The 15,430-nt window shown below is 41.6% G+C and overlaps 1 protein-coding gene across 1 annotated transcript; it reads right to left on the bottom strand.

The window, feature by feature from the left end:
• Positions 1-288: 288 nt before the first annotated feature.
• Positions 289-14,981, bottom strand: LOC118702366 (cytochrome P450 2G1). Its single transcript, XM_036408224.2, has 9 exons — positions 14,778-14,981; positions 14,053-14,215; positions 12,912-13,061; positions 11,533-11,693; positions 11,123-11,299; positions 9,382-9,523; positions 1,933-2,120; positions 1,666-1,807; positions 289-854 (listed from the first exon to the last, which is right to left on the bottom strand). Exons 1-9 carry the CDS (start codon positions 14,955-14,957, stop codon positions 673-675), a joined length of 1,485 nt encoding a protein of 494 aa, XP_036264117.1. The 5' UTR covers positions 14,958-14,981; the 3' UTR covers positions 289-672.
• Positions 14,982-15,430: the final 449 nt, after the last annotated feature.

The raw sequence follows: 15,430 nt of genomic DNA, 5'->3' as shown, positions 1-15,430 counted from the left end.
AATGAAATAACAGACCATGGCCATTTAACTATTCTTTAAAATTGGAGAGTATTAGAACTGGAAGTTATAATAACACCCAGAGAAGCAGGTATAGAAAGAAGAGAGGACGGGGAGGAAAAGGTCATGAGCCAATAAGAAGACTGAGGGTGGGTTATTACAAGGGTGGCTCAACCTGTGGGAAATCTTTGGTGGTGGGCTAGAAGAAAAGATAGATTTTAAGTGTTTGAGTGGCCTATAGATGTCACACACACAATACACAATAAACATGCCACACACAAAGTATTAAACTCCTTGATGCCTTTTTTAGGGGGGGAGGGGTATAAGAATCACAAAAAATTGATGTGTCCCACATTTTGGCCAAGAACACCATAAAGACATGAAATCTACAACAAGAATTTGATACCAGACACAAATCTAGCCAGAGGTGAAGGAACAATCTGCAGGTTTTTGCTGAAATATCAGACAGGGCATGGCTTTTCCACTGGTGTAGAAGATATGCTACCAATTCACACTGCATATTGTCAGGTAACCCTTGCTGACCTGTGACCTGTTATAATAGCGCCTTTTCTTAGGGTTGTTGACATAATTTTGGGAGATGGGGGTGGGTGTCCCTGTACACTTGGGCAGAGCTCTGTTTTCCAATGGTTCCTTCCATACCCAGTAGAGGGGCAGTCAGCGAGCCACCAGGCAGAGCTCATAGGTTGGGGGAATGTTGCCAAAGCCTGAGATCTTGGGAGCGATATCGATGTCAGCAGGTGGCACCAGCGGGCGTAGGGAGAAGTTCTGAAGGATGGAGGTCAAGTAGAGGAAGAGTTCCATTCGGGCCATGGCCTCACCCAGGCAGATGCGCTTTCCTGTGAGCACATTGGAGAAAAGGAAGGTTGGTCACACTTGCACTGGGATAGTGGAGTCATGAGAAGCCTTCTGACCCCACCACTTACCTGAGTCTCAGCTACTTCCTCAGCATCTCTGGGGTCATAATAAAACTCACTTCCTAGAGTTATTATAAAGACTCGGCGAGTTTCTAGTTTAGTGCTTAGCTAGGATCTGTCACTCAATATGTGGCAGATACTTCTCTGATGGCTTAGATTCCATCATATCCAAGGTGGAATGGTTGTAAAGGAACTTTTAATATGAAGATTCTGTGCATTTAAATCTCTTAAATGTTCATCAGAAGCCTAATTGGTGCTAGATAGTGTTGAGGAGGAAAAACAAAAGCACACACGAATAGTGTGATTCACCCTTCCAATGGTTTGGAGAGATTAATCTATTTTATAGACAGGAAGCTGAAGTAACTCCTCCATGGGCCCCACCATTTGTAAGTGGCAGAGTAGCATCTGTTTCCTAACCATGGTCTCTTTTGTACTGCAATGGTATATGTGACTAATTCACACTGCATATTTCAGACAGAGACCATATAACTGGAAAAACCTAAAATAGTTTCTGTTTGGTCCTTAGCAGAAAAAGTTTTCTGACTCCTATACATTTAGTGCTAGTACTTTTCTAAATATAAGAGTCAATGATTCTAATATTCTGAGATTCAGGGATTCTATGATTCTTTGACATAGCACCCAATTTCCCTTCCAGATATGAACCAAATATGAACCAATGGTTGAGAGACATGTCAAGCATGTTCCTGGGAGAATTCAGACCATATAAACCTACCAGAAGAAAAAGGCACAAAGGCTTCATTCTTCTTGAAGCGGCCCTGCTCATCCAAGAAGTGTTGGGGATAGAAGGCATCTGGGTAGCGGAAGTATTTGGGGTCTTTGAGGACAGAACCAAGCAGGGGAAACACATCAGTGCCCTGGAGTAAAAACAGGGGAATGAAGAAAAATCAATGTTGGAGTATGGGTTAAGGAACCAAGAGGAGAGAGGGGTATAGTGGAGTATAGTGGAGGGAGAAGAGGTGCCAATGAGGGTGTACTCCACCTTGGGTAGAAGGTAGCCTCGGAAATTAGTATCCCGAATGACGTTATGTGGAACACCCAGGGGCACGATATCTGTCAGTCTCTGTATCTCATGGATCACAGCATCTGTGTAGGGCATCTTGATTCGGTCTTCCACACTTGGCATCCGATGTGGTCCAATGACCTGGTCAATCTCTTCATGGATCTTTGCTGGAAGAGGCCAAAAAAAAAAAAAAAAAAAAAAAAAAAAACATAACAAAGGACACAGGATATATTTTTAGGGGCCAGGTTTGGGCCATGGGTTTGTATCTTTTTTAGTGTTTTTTGTTTATCTTCACTCAAGGGTATTTTTTCCTATTGGTTTTCAGAGAGAGTGGAAGGGAAGGGGAGGAGAAGAGAGAAAGAGATAGTAGAGTTAGATAAATATATATATAGAGAGAGCAGGGCTGGGCATGAGACCTATAACTCAAGTATGTGCCCTTGACCGAGATTAAACCCTTTGGTGTACTGGCTGATGCTCTAACCACTGAGAAACACTGGCCATGGCCATGTGTTTGTGTCTTCAGTACCTGTGGATCCTGAGGGAGCTGTCCATGTGTGTTTGGATTGCCTTTTTATTCACAACACCTGACACATTAGTGGGGTTAGTAAATACTCATCAAATCACTGAGAGGCACATAACCTGGAGCCTTGAATGCCATTGTGACATTTGGTCTTCATCTTGAAAAAAAATCAAGGAGCCATGGAAGGCTGATGAACATGGCAGAGTCCTGGTCCCACCTGGGCTTTCATACCCAGAGTTTTGATAGGATGGGGAAGAGCATGATAAATAACTATGTCAAGATTGAAGCAAATGACAGTTATTATGTGACAGTGATTAAGAACACTCTTGGTGCAGTCACCCAGCTCTGCACGTCTTTGATGAGTAACATTGGGATGAATGACTTCACCTTTTGAGACTATCTTTCTTCATCTTCAAAATAGATGTGACAAGCTTTTAGAATTTAAAATTTATATAAAATCCATTATGTAAGTAATTATGATAGTTCCTAGTACATAAAAAGTGTCCATAACATATGAGAATTCTTAGGTTAGTAAGAGACAATTTGGACAATGGAGGAGACACTAAAAGAGTTTGAGTGGAAACAAGTTAGTCTTTCCCTTCATCTGTAGTAGAAAAAAATTATTGTCCTGTTTTGAATTGCATTAGAAGAAAGAGGGGATTTTTCTTAAGCAATAATGAGCTTCTCATTGCTGGAGTTACTTAACCAGACAAGATTCCAATTAATTGGGGATGGAGCCAAGCAGGGGAAACACATCAGTGCCCTGGGGTGAAAATAGGGGCAGTGATGAGAAATCAATGTTGGAGTATGGGTTAAGGAACCAGGAAGAGAGAGGGGTATAGTGGAGTATAGTGGAGGGAGAAGAGGTGCCAATGAGGGTGTACTCCACCTTGGGCAGAAGGTAGCCTTGAAAATGAATTAAAATTTAGAGAAGAGAATCCAAGATGGCTGCTCAGGTAGGCAACTAGCCGCAGCTGCATACAACAATTTCAACAAAATACAACTAAAATATAAAATGGACATTACCCAGAACTACAGGAAAGTCGACTGACTGGAAATTCTACAACAAGAAGCAAGGAGAAAACCAGAAGGAAGCGCGGAGGAGCTGTAAAAGCCCAAGGCACGGAGACACGCGGCGCGCGTGGAGAGGACAGAGCTGGAGAGGAGGGAGGCCGAGTGCCTGGCTGGCGGTCCCAAGCGGTAAGGAGAGAAAAGCTCCGACTGTGCTGGGCCCAGCTCCAACTGCTCTGAACCCCAATTCTAGGCCAGACCCCGGGGACCCAGGCTCATCCATAGGGAGCCAGGCTGTAAGGCGGGACTCTGGGGAAGCGGCGAAAGGAGGTCCCAGAGGCGCGCACACTGCGCGCAGAGAAGGGCCGGCCGGCTGTGCCGCGGGATTGCCCTGACGGGAAGGAGACAGGGGCTCCAGACTGCTCTGAATGCCACCTCCAATCCCACTACCAACTGAACTGAACCCCAATACCGGACTCATTGGGGGAGAGCATAGACAGTTTGGCAGCAGGCGAAAATCGAGGGCACCTTTCTTTCAGAGGCGCTCGCAACAAGTACTGAAGGACCCTGAGTCTCAGGAGTCGCATAGGGCGGGGCTGACAGAAGCCAAGGCTGTAGGCTCCACCCTGAAACCCCAACCCATCAAGAAAGCTGCCTGCGAAAATGCCTAAACCAAATAGATCACAAACGAAAGAAATGGAGGACAAAAAGCGACTGGATATAGAGTTCAAAACCACACTTAGAAGGTTGTTCAAGAATCTCCTAGAAAAGGCTGATAAAATAAACAAGACCTATGAGGATATGAAAAGGGATCAACTAGAAATAATAAGGGATCAACAAGAAATAAAGAATACATTGTCTGAAATAAAAAATATTTTATGGAGTCCTAAAAACAGAATGGAAGAGTGCAAGAATCAAGTCAAAGATTTGGAACATAAAGAGCCAGAAGAGCCAGAAGACACTCCTCCACAGAAGCAAAAAGGCCAGAGAATCCAGAAAGTTGAAGATAATGTAAGAAACCTCTGGGACAACTTCAAGCGAACCAACATCAGACTTATGGGGGTCCCAGAAGATGAGAGAGAGCAAGATATCGAAAACATACTGAAAGAAATAGTGACAGAAAACTTCCCCCACCTGGTGAAAGAATTAGACTTACAAGTCCAGGAAGCGCACAGAACTCTAAACAAAAGGAATCCAAAGAGGACCACACCAAGACAAATCATAATTAAGATTCCAAGAGCAAAAGACAAAGAGAGAATATTAAAAGAAGCAAGAGCAAAGAAGGTAGTTACCTATAAAGGAGCACCTATAGTATTGTCAGCTGATTTCTCAACAGAAACCATGCAGGCCAGACTGGAATGGCAAGAAATATTCAAGGTGATGAATAGCAAGAACCTACAGCCAAAGATAATCTATCCAGCAAAGCTATCACTCAGATTCGAAGGTCAGATAAAGAGCTTCACTAATAAAAAAAAGCTAAAGGAGTTCATCACCACCAAACCAGAATTATATGAATTGCTGAAGGGGGTTCTTTCAGAAGAGAAAGTAAATAAAGATAAAAATTATGAACAACCAATACGTAACTATCAACAAGTGAATCTAAAAACCAAGGAAACTAAAAAAAAAAATCTGATGAACAATATTAACTGTTGAATATAATAGAATCAGAGGTATGGAAGGGGAGTGAACTGTTTATTCTTGGGGAAAAGGGGAGAGGGGGATGTGGGAAGAGACTGAACATAAACTGTGCACCTATGGATGAAGACAATGGGGGGTGGGGAAAGGGCAGAGGGTGGGGTGAGAAGGGGGGGAAAGGAACATTTGTAATAATATGAACAATAAAAATTTATTAAAAAAAGAAAAGAAAATGAATTAGAATTTAAGATTTACATACTTTATTATGGCACTGTAGTTAGCTAACTAATGGTCATCAAAGACATTCACTTCCCAATTCCTGTGAATATGACCTTGTTTGACAAATAGGACTCTATAGAAATAATTAAACGAAGAATGTTAAGATGGGGAGATTATCCAAAATTATCAAGGTGGGCTCTAAATACAATCAGAAGTGTCAGTATAAGAAAGAAGCAGTAAGGTCAGAGTCAGAGAAGAAGCAGTGACATCATAATTAAGAGGGATTTGAAGATTTTTGCTGCTGGCTTTGAAGAGGGAGGGAAGATCATGAGCTCAAGAATGCAAGGAATATAGCTCTAGAACCTGGAAATGGCAAAAATCGTGCTCTACCTTGGTTCAGCCCAGCAAAAGCCTATTGGATTTATGAACTCAGGAATTTATGTTGTTTTCAGCTATTAAGTTTCTGGTAGTTGATGACAGCAGCTATGGGAAACTAACACAGGCACCAAGTAAGAAGACTAACTTAAATTGTCTCACAAGACGTAAATACCAAGATTCTGTATCCTGAGATTCTAAAGTGCGAAGAATCTTAAGGCTGAGTTCTAAAATGGTGGTAGATTAAGTGGAAGCTACACTGACACTCTCCCAAGACCAAACTGGAATTACAACTAAAATCAGAAAAGCCGAGGAGAATCCAAATGGCTGCCCAGGTAAACACCTAGCCACAGCCGCACACAACAATTTTAATAAAATACAACTAAAATATAAAATGGACATTACCCAGAACTACAGGAAAGTTGACTGACTGGAAATTCTACAACAAAAAGCAAAAAGAAAACCAGAAGGAAGCGCGGAGGAGCTGTAAAAGCCTAAGGTACAGAGACACGCGGTGCGCGCAGAGAGGACGGAGCCGGAGAGGAGGGAGGCTGAGTGCCTGGCTGGCGTTCCCTAGCAGGAAGGAGATAAAAGCTCTGACTGTGTTGTGCCTCAGTTCGGACTGCTCTGAACCCCAGTTCTAGGCCAGGCCTCGGGGACCCAGGCTCAAACAGAGGGAGCTGGGCTGTAAGGCGGAACCCTGGGGGAGCAGCGAAAGGAGGTCCCGGAGGCGCGCACACTGCGCGCAGAGAAGGGCCGGCCGGCTGTGCCGCGGGATTGCCCTGGCGGGAAGGAGACAGGGGCTCTAGACTGCTCTGAACGCCACCTCCGATCCCACTATCAACTGAACTGAACCCCAATACCGGGCTCATTGGGGGAAAGCCTAGACTGTTTGGTAGCAGGCGAAAATCAAGGGCACCTTTCTCCAGAGGCGCTTGCAGCGAGTACTGAAGGACCCTGAGACCCAGAAGCCGCATAAGGTGGGGCTGACGGAAGCCAAGGCTGTAGGCTCTACCCTGAAACCCCGCCCCATCTGTAGCTGCGAAATGCGACAACAAAATAGATCACAAACGAAAGAAATGGAGGACAAAAAGCGACTGGATATAGAGTTCAAATCTACGCTTATAAGGTTTTTCAAGAATTTCCTAGAAAAGATCGATAAGACCTATGAGGATATGAAAGGAGATCAACTAGAATTAATAAGGAATCAACAAGAAATAAAGAATACATTGTCTGAAATAAAAAATATTATACAGAGTCCTAAAAACAGAATGGAAGAGCGCAAGAATCAAGTCAAAGATTTGGAACATAAAGAGCCAGAAGACACTCCTCTGCAGAAGCAAGAAGGCAAGAGAATCCAGAAAATTGAAGATAATATAAGAAACCTCTGGGACAACTTCAAGCGAACCAACATCAGACTTATGGGGGTCCCAGAAGATGAGAGAGAGCAAGATATCGAAAACATACTGAAAGAAATAGTGACAGAAAACATCCCCCACCTGGTGAAAGAATTAGACTTACAAGTCCAGGAAGCGCACAGAACTCCAAACAAAAGGAATCCAAAGAGGACCACACCAAGACAAATCATAATTAAAATTCCAAGAGCAAAAGACAAAGAGAGAATATTAAAAGCAGCAAGAGCAAAGCAGGTAGTTACCTATAAAGGAGCACCCATATGATTGTCAGCTGATTTCTCAACAGAAACCATGCAGGCCAGATGGGAATGGCAAGAAATATTCAAGGTGATGAATAGTAAGAACCTACAGCCAAAAATAATCTATCAGCAAAGCTATCACTCAGAATCGAAGGTCAGATAAAGAGCTTCACTAATAAAAAAAAAAAGCTAAAGGAGTTCATCAACACCAAATCAGAATTATGTGAATTGCTGAAGGGGGTTCTTTCAGAAGAGAAAGTAAATAAAGATAAAAATTATGAACAACAAATACGTAACTATCAACAAGTGAATCTAAAAACCAAGGAAACTAAAAAAAAAATCTGAGGAACAATATTAACTGTTGAATATAATAGAATCAGAGGTATGGAAGGGGAGTGATCTGACGATTCTTGGGGAAAAGGGGAGAGGGGGATGTGGGAAGAGACTGAACATAAACTGTGCACCTATGGATGAGGACAATGGGGAGTGGGGAAAGGGCAGAGGGTGGGGTGGGAACCTGGTGGAGGAGAGCAATGGTGGGGTGGGAGGAAGGAACATTTGTAATAATATGAACAATAAAAATTTATTTAAAAAAATAAGTAAAACAAACAAATAAATAAAAGCCCAAGGCTCAGGAAAAAAATAATAAAACAAAAACAAAAACATAAAAACAAAAACAAATCAGAAAAGCCATCCTGAATTTTCAACTGAAGACTATCTGGAGAGAATCCTGATAACCAAGGGTAAAAAATGGAGACCACATAGAGACTGGTAGGACGTGTGAAGGCACAAGAGGCCTGGCTGGACTCCCACAGACAGCAGCTGATGTTCTCAGCTGTGGGGGTTTCCCACTGAGAACTCTGGGGTCTAATCACCAAGCTGGCTCACCAGCCTAGAGCAACAGAACTGAGAAAGGTTTCCACAAATCATCTGTTGTTGAAAAGCAGCAGGGTTGCTGAAAATGCAGGCACCCTCTTAAAGAACCAATTCACAGAATTTCATGTGCAGCCACTAACTTTGGACTCTGGCAGAGGGAGGGCAGAGTGGATTAGAGCTATGTGAGGAGAAGCCAGGATTGGAGGCTTTGGGGTTAGAGCTTGGAAAGCAGCCTCCCCAGTTTCCTGTACTGAGTTAGGACATCTTTCTCAGGGAGACCTTCACCACTCAGGTAGCCTGGGGGGGAGGGGCGGGGAGCAATTGCCCCACTCTGTTGGAAAACCTCTTGCCCCACCCTCTGGAGATTAAGTCTTGCTGTGATCTATAGCCTGAGGCTAATTAAGACTGAGAATAACAATCAGATTCCGGAGACTCTGAGTCTTTGCCTGATCCCCTTCTGGACCCGGGGCTAAGAAAATCAGAAGTATCAGATTATCTCACTCATATTTTGAATCCAATTAACAAAATTAACTGATGAACAAATTAGATCCAGAGACATAGAAGCATGGAACAGACTGTCAAATCTCAGAGGGAGGCAAGGGTGGATGGGGAGGAAGAGATTAACCAAACAATGCATATATGCATAACCTATGGACACAGACATAACTCATGGACACAGACAAGGCTTGGGACTGAGGGACTGGGACCAGGTGTAGGCTAGAAAGGGCCAATAGGGAAAAGAGGGGACATATATAATACTTTCAACAGTAAAGATTTAAAAAATAAATCTTTAAAAAATAAATCCAGTTTGGCTCAGTGGATAGAGCGTCGGCCTGTGGACTCAAGGATCCCAGGTTCAATTTCGGTCAGGGGTATATACCTTGGTTTCGGGCACATACCCAGTGGGGAGTGTGTAGGAGGCAGCTGATCGGTTTTTCTCTCTCAATGTTTCTAACTCTCTATTCCTCTCCTCTCCTCTCTGTAAAAAATATCAATAAAATATATTTTAAAAAATTAAATTAAAATGCTACATTAATAAAAAGAGTCTAAGGCTATAGGGTTCTAAAGTTTCAAAGTTATGTCTTCTTTCCTGGTAGGAGTGGGAGTCACCAGGTGAGCAGCTCATGTGGACACTCACCTTCCGCCTCAGGATGCTTCATTAGCAGCAGAAATCCATAGCGTAATGTAGAGCTCACAGTTTCTGTGCCAGCAAAGAAGAGGTTGAGAGTGGTGAGGACCAAGTTCTTGAGGTTAAATTCTGTGTGTGGATTATTTTTGTCCTGAAAATGAAATGGATATGAAATAGAATCACCCTTTTCTGTCTTTATCTTCTTATTTTTCCCTTTGTGTATGGTAGGCCTTTGTGAAAGCACAATAGATAGGAAAACTAAGTGGGTATCCAGGAGAGGAAATAGCCAGAGCAAAGGTTGTGAGGCAGGAATATTCCTGGTGTGTTTGAGAGCAGCAAAGAGGAGGCCAGTATGGTTGGAATGGAGTAAACAATGAGGAAAGTAGGAAGAGAAGAAACTAGAGATTGCCATGTTAGATTTGAATGTTCTATGACATTAGGGTATAAAATTTTTAACTTCCAAGTGCTGCTGTTTTATATTAAAATATTCAGTTCTATAAATCTATGATACATAAGTATTAAGCTTCTAATTTATATATCTCTATGACTTCTAAGTTTAAAAATTTAAACTCTTAAGTTTAAAAACTTTACATGTCTAAGGGTCTCAAATTTTAAGACTCCATAGACTCATCCTAGTTTTCTTTTCTTTTTGTTTTAAAGTCTTTTTGTTGTTGTTGTTAATCCTCACACAAGGATATTTTTCCATTAATTTTTTAGAGAGAGTGAAATAAAGACAGAGAGAAACATTGGTGTGAGAGAAACACACCAATTGGTTGTCTCCTGAACAAGCCCTGACCAGGGACTATGCTGGGGAGAAGCCTGCAATCAAGTACTTGCCTTTGACACTTTGGACTGTAGGCCTACACTCTGTCTACTGAGCTAAACAAGCTAGGGCTGGTTTTAAATTCTTTATTGTTTAAAGTATTATGGACATCTTTCTTTTCCCTCCCATTGACCTCTCCCTGGCCATTTACCTCCCCCCCACCCAAGCATATGCTCTTCCCCCATACTTTCTATGTCCATGGGTTATGCTTATATGCATGCATACAACTCCTTTGGTTGATATCTTACCCTTCCCCACCTCCCCTGCCTTCCCTCTGATGTTAAATCATCTGTTCTATGCTTCTATGTCTCTGAATCTATTTATGTTAATCAATTTATGTTGTTCATTATATTCCATAAATGAATGAGATCATGTGATATTTATCTTTCTCTGATTGGCTTATTTCACTTAGCATAATGCTTTCCAGGTCCATCCATGCTGTTGCAAATGGTAAGAGTTCTTTCTTTTTTTACATCATTGTAGTATTCCATTATGTAGAGGTACCACAGTTTTTTAATCCACTCATATGCGGATGGCACTTAGGCTGTTTCCAAATCTTAGCTTTTGCAAATTGTGCTGCTATGAACATAGGGGTGCATATATCCTTTCTGATTGGTGTTTCTGATTTCTCATCCTACTTTTTTACAGCTGTAAGTCTCTGGCCCTTATAATCATACATGATTAGAAAATTGTAGTTTTAAGTTTCCATATTCTTAAAAATTTTAGATTCAATGTTTACTTTCAAAAGTGTAAGAGTTTATGCTTTTATCTTTAGATCTTTAGATCTCATTTATAAGTAAAATTACACCATGTGAAATAATGCTGGCTATTTTTTTTTGTCTCTACCATATCTACAGATGAGTTTCAAGTTGCAGGTACTAGGGATTGAGGAGATGAGAGGAAAGAATTGGGGGAAGAGGATGTTACCTGGTGCATCTTGATGAGGAAACAGTCAATGAAATCTCGAGGGTTCTGTGGATCAAGGGATTCCTCATTGATCTTGACTCTTGAGGCAATGAAGTCCTTGAGCTCCTCTATCAAGTAATAGATGCGATTGTGTCTTCCTGGCAAATGTTGCATGATTGCAGAATACATGTCATATAGCTGTGGGGAATAGGAAAAGGTGGTTTGTCAGCAATGGGCCATTCTGGGCTGAATCTCGAGTTAGGTATCTGGACTCAACATTCAGGGTCTGAGTACTAGGTGCATCCATTTGCTTTTTAGAGATTCAGGGCATATTGATACTTGCCTCTTGGGGTTGTGGGGAGTATTATGCAAGATAGTAAATTATTAATTATTTGTGTTTGGGGGTGGGCATAGAGGTGGCTAGTGGGAACCTGTGCCCAGGGTGTGCTCATCTCAATAAAACTCCCATTGATCATCTGCAGCAGCTTTAGGAACATCTTGTCCTCATAGTCGAAGCGTCTTCCAAAGACAACCGAACTGATGACGTTGGAGACAGTGCGGCTCAGGAAGAAAGTGGGTTCGGTGGGGGCACCTGGGTGATGAAAATTATCTATGTTGGAGGCAATAATCAGGAGCCTGGGTTGTGAAATCATTTCATCATGAATATGAGTCCTAGCTCCACTGCCTGATAACATGTGTTAGTAATATAATATTTATATTTTGAGTCAATTCCCAAAATGCAAATTGGTTTAGTAACCACTTCACTGGTTCATGAGGATTTGGTAAAATTACCCATGTAAAATGCTCAACAGTCTTTGCCATATAGTAAATAATAAAAACATGATGGTGGAGCTTAATAATTACTTTTAGTATATTAAGATAGGTATTTAATTGTGTTTGTGCTGGAGACTCACAAATTTGGAAAAGGAGTCCTAGAAAGGGATACATTTTTAAAAAAATGATGGCTGGAGTTTGTCTATCTCTATCAATGGTTCCATTTGACGTATTAAGAAAATCCTTCCCTTGGCCTCAGCTGCACTATTTGTAACACAGGATACTTCTCAGGACAGTGGATTTGGGGGTGATTTCCTTAGAATAATGCATATAATAACAAATATACAATTTTGCAAATTATTTCTGGAGATATATAGACATTCAAAGCCTTTATGTAAACTATTTAGTATCCAGGGAGTCCATGTGAGGATTCTCTGACTTAGAGAAATTATAACCAATTCTATCTCTTAACTATTCATCTTTGTTTTTCTCAGCCCCTGTGTATTTTTTCTCTAGACCTCGGTGGTTCCAGATCTTATTTTTGGGTGGGCACCAGATTCCTTTAAAACTATAATGAAGATATAGTGTTTCAGATTCTCAAGATGAAAAATTTCTAATGATCTATTCAATAATAATGTGAATATGCTTAACATTACTGAAGATTGTCCTTAGGAATGGTTAGGATGGTAAAATTTTATGTTATGTGGTTTTTATCACAATTGTGTGTGTTTACATACATATGTAATTGAATTTGGCCTCATCACCAGAAAAAGGCACAAACTGACATATTGTCAAAGTCTGCATATGATATCAGGAGCTCACAAACTCCCTGAGATCCACTGATTAGAGTTTCTGGACAAGATGTCTCTAAGTCTCCTTCATGTTAACTTTATATATGGAACCTGGGTGGGAATGTCAGTGAATTCTAAATTTTCTTCATTCTTTCCCATCCCAAAGTTTTCTGTCACCAAAGCCTATGTGTTCTCTACAATCACCCAGTCACTCTGTAGCTCCCTCCCCCCTTGAGGCCCCATACCCTTTGTCTTCCGTAATTCCTCCAGTAGGAAGCCAGCCTCCTCCTGGATTCGCTCCTCAATGCTGCGCTTTCCCATCCCGAAGTCCCGAAGAATGGTCAGAGAGAAGCGTCGGAGAATTTTCCATCGTTCTCCATTAGCCATAGCTACACCTGCCGGAATCTCAGTGTAAGGCTGGTGCCTCCCCTCCCCTTCCTGTGTCTAACTCTTTACTAGACTAGGGCAGATTATGAAAGCTCTAGAATCTGCTTTTAGGGAAACCTTTCCCAACCCCCTAGACTTGATGGGGAGACTAAGGTTTCCTATGTATAGGACCCTCAAAAATAGCCTAGCATTGAGGTGGAGAAAAGGAAATTAGGCTCTAGTGATTGAGAGTTTCCTACAGGATAAAGACTTAGAATTGGATGAATGGGATAGACACAAAGGAATGTGGAGGGAAGTATAGATAGAATGCCATAGAGAGTAGCTTAGAGCTGAAACCAGTTTGGCTCAGTGGATAGAGCATCGGCCTGTGGACTGAAAGGTCCCAGGTTCGATTCCGGTCAAGGGTATATACATTGGTTGTGGGCACATCCCCTGTAGGGATGTGCAGGAGGCAGTTGGTCGATGTTTCTCTCTCAACGATGTTTCTAGCTCTCTGTCCCTCTTTCTCTCCTTTCCTCTCTGTAAAAAAATCAATAAAATAGAGAAGCCTAGAATGAGAAGACTACTTCTGTTTTCTATATACCATTTGAATTCTCTTTTTGTTGTTATTGTTGTTAATCTTCACCAAATGGCATTTTTTTAAAAACTGATTTTAGAGTGAAAGGGTTGGATCTGTGTCTATGTATAGGAAAATAAGAAGTAAGGTTGGCTATGAGGGTTTCAGTGGGTATACAGTGTAAACTAATCAATCAAAAATAAGAACAGAATTAATTCAGCAGATACTGTAAAGTCAGATGGTTTAGGTTCAAAATAAAATGGTCCTACTACTTATTGTGTGATATTACCTAACCTTTCTCACCCTTACCTTCTTCATTTGCAATATTAGTAAGACAATACTAGCCCTCTCAAAGGAGTCAATACAATTATCAAAGAACCTGGGATATAGCATGTACATTACAATCATTTTGTTTTCATTGTTAATGCGTTGTTGTTACTTACCATAACCTTGGAAGTTCCGCTCTATTGAAGCCAATTCTCCACGGCCACTGAAATCATCTGCTCGGTCTACCAGGGCCTCCTTCACTGCTTCATGTCCACATAAAATAACTACCGGCCGGGGACCCATGTACACAGTGAAGACTGGGCCATATTTCTCCCTGAGCTGAAAGTGAAGGAAGACACAAGAAGATAGGGCTGATTGGAGCACTAAGTATAGACCAATCAAAGATTTTAGGAGATGGAGATTTCAAGAGAATACAAATGTGGAATAACAGATAAAGGTAAGTCCTGGGTTTGGAAGGACTATTGAGAAAAGGGCACAGATGTCTTAGCTCTTGTGATCCTGGGCAAGACTCCCCAAACACTTCCACAAGCCTTAGTTTCCTCTTCTGTGAAATGATGGATTTGGATGAGATAAACCCCAAGATCCATGCTTCTCTCTCTGAAATGCTAAATTTCCAGAATCCTAGGATTTCATGACACTCAGTTTCAAAGTTCTAAGATTACTAGACTGCAAGAGTTATGTATTTAAGAATACAAGGTACCATGAATCCAAAGTCCTGAGAATGTAAGTCTGAAGTTCCAGTGTGCTAGGAATCTGTTTTTTCAAGAGTCTGAGATTCTGAAATGTTTCCAAGAGTCTGTATTTTAGAAGTTGGAAGGTCATACACGTATTGTCTATAGAATTACTTTCAGCTCTGATAGAGAAGGTTAGACAGACTCACCTTCATGAAAGACTGAAAGGTGGCATCCGTACGAATTTGTAACAGGTTCCCCAGGAAGGGTATCGGTGTGGGACCTGGGGGTAGCTTTCCCCCCTTATTGATCCGCTTCCAGGCAATGATGATAAGCAGACAGGACAAGCAGAGTGCCAGAAAGATAGTGAAGGCCCCTCCCAGCTCCATGGTGCTAGATCTAGAGGTTGTATCTGGGGCTTTCAGGTCCTGCCTAAATACGTTCTGGGAAATCATCAGTGCAGAAATCTGAATACCCTGGGATTCAAGTTTTCCGGGTATGGATATCATTAAAGAAGAGATTGCTTTATCCGTGGGTGGTCAGTTATATAACTAATAATCTCCAACATGAATAAAGGTAGATTGAATTCACCCATGTAAGTCCACTGGGAACATTCCTCTTTCTTCATATTTCCAGTCCCTCAATTCTCCCTCAGCTCAACCTCTTTTTCAACATGTCTTGATTGGGTGTGGGAAGTATTGAACACCATTTTTAGGCTACTGCATTTAGGAATAAAACATCTGGGTTCCAATTTCAGTTCCATCTTTTCTTCATTGGGCAAGTGACCTTCTTGGCCTTAGTTTCCCCCTATGCCAAATAAGGTAACCAAATTATTTTTAGAAAGTCTTGATAGAGAATAGGG

The sequence above is a fragment of the Pipistrellus kuhlii genome, unplaced genomic scaffold (genome assembly GCF_014108245.1).
Source record: "Pipistrellus kuhlii isolate mPipKuh1 unplaced genomic scaffold, mPipKuh1.p scaffold_m20_p_38, whole genome shotgun sequence".
NCBI lineage: Eukaryota > Metazoa > Chordata > Mammalia > Chiroptera > Vespertilionidae > Pipistrellus > Pipistrellus kuhlii.
The sequence above is the reverse complement of the archived record's forward strand: the minus strand, read 5'-3'. Positions and strand labels throughout refer to the sequence as shown.

Excerpts from the sequence above, each read along its gene's own strand:
- LOC118702366 (XM_036408224.2), bottom strand. The coding sequence starts at position 14,957 with ATGGAGCTGGGAGGGGCCTTCACTATCTTTCTGGCACTCTGCTTGTCC. Across the intron at positions 14,216-14,777 it reads CCTTTCAGTCTTTCATGAAG|CTCAGGGAGAAATATGGCCC; the intron begins GTGAGTCTGTCT and ends CTTCACTTTCAG. Across the intron at positions 855-1,665 it reads CTTTGTGCCTTTTTCTTCTG|GAAAGCGCATCTGCCTGGGT; the intron begins GTAGGTTTATAT and ends ATGTGCTCACAG.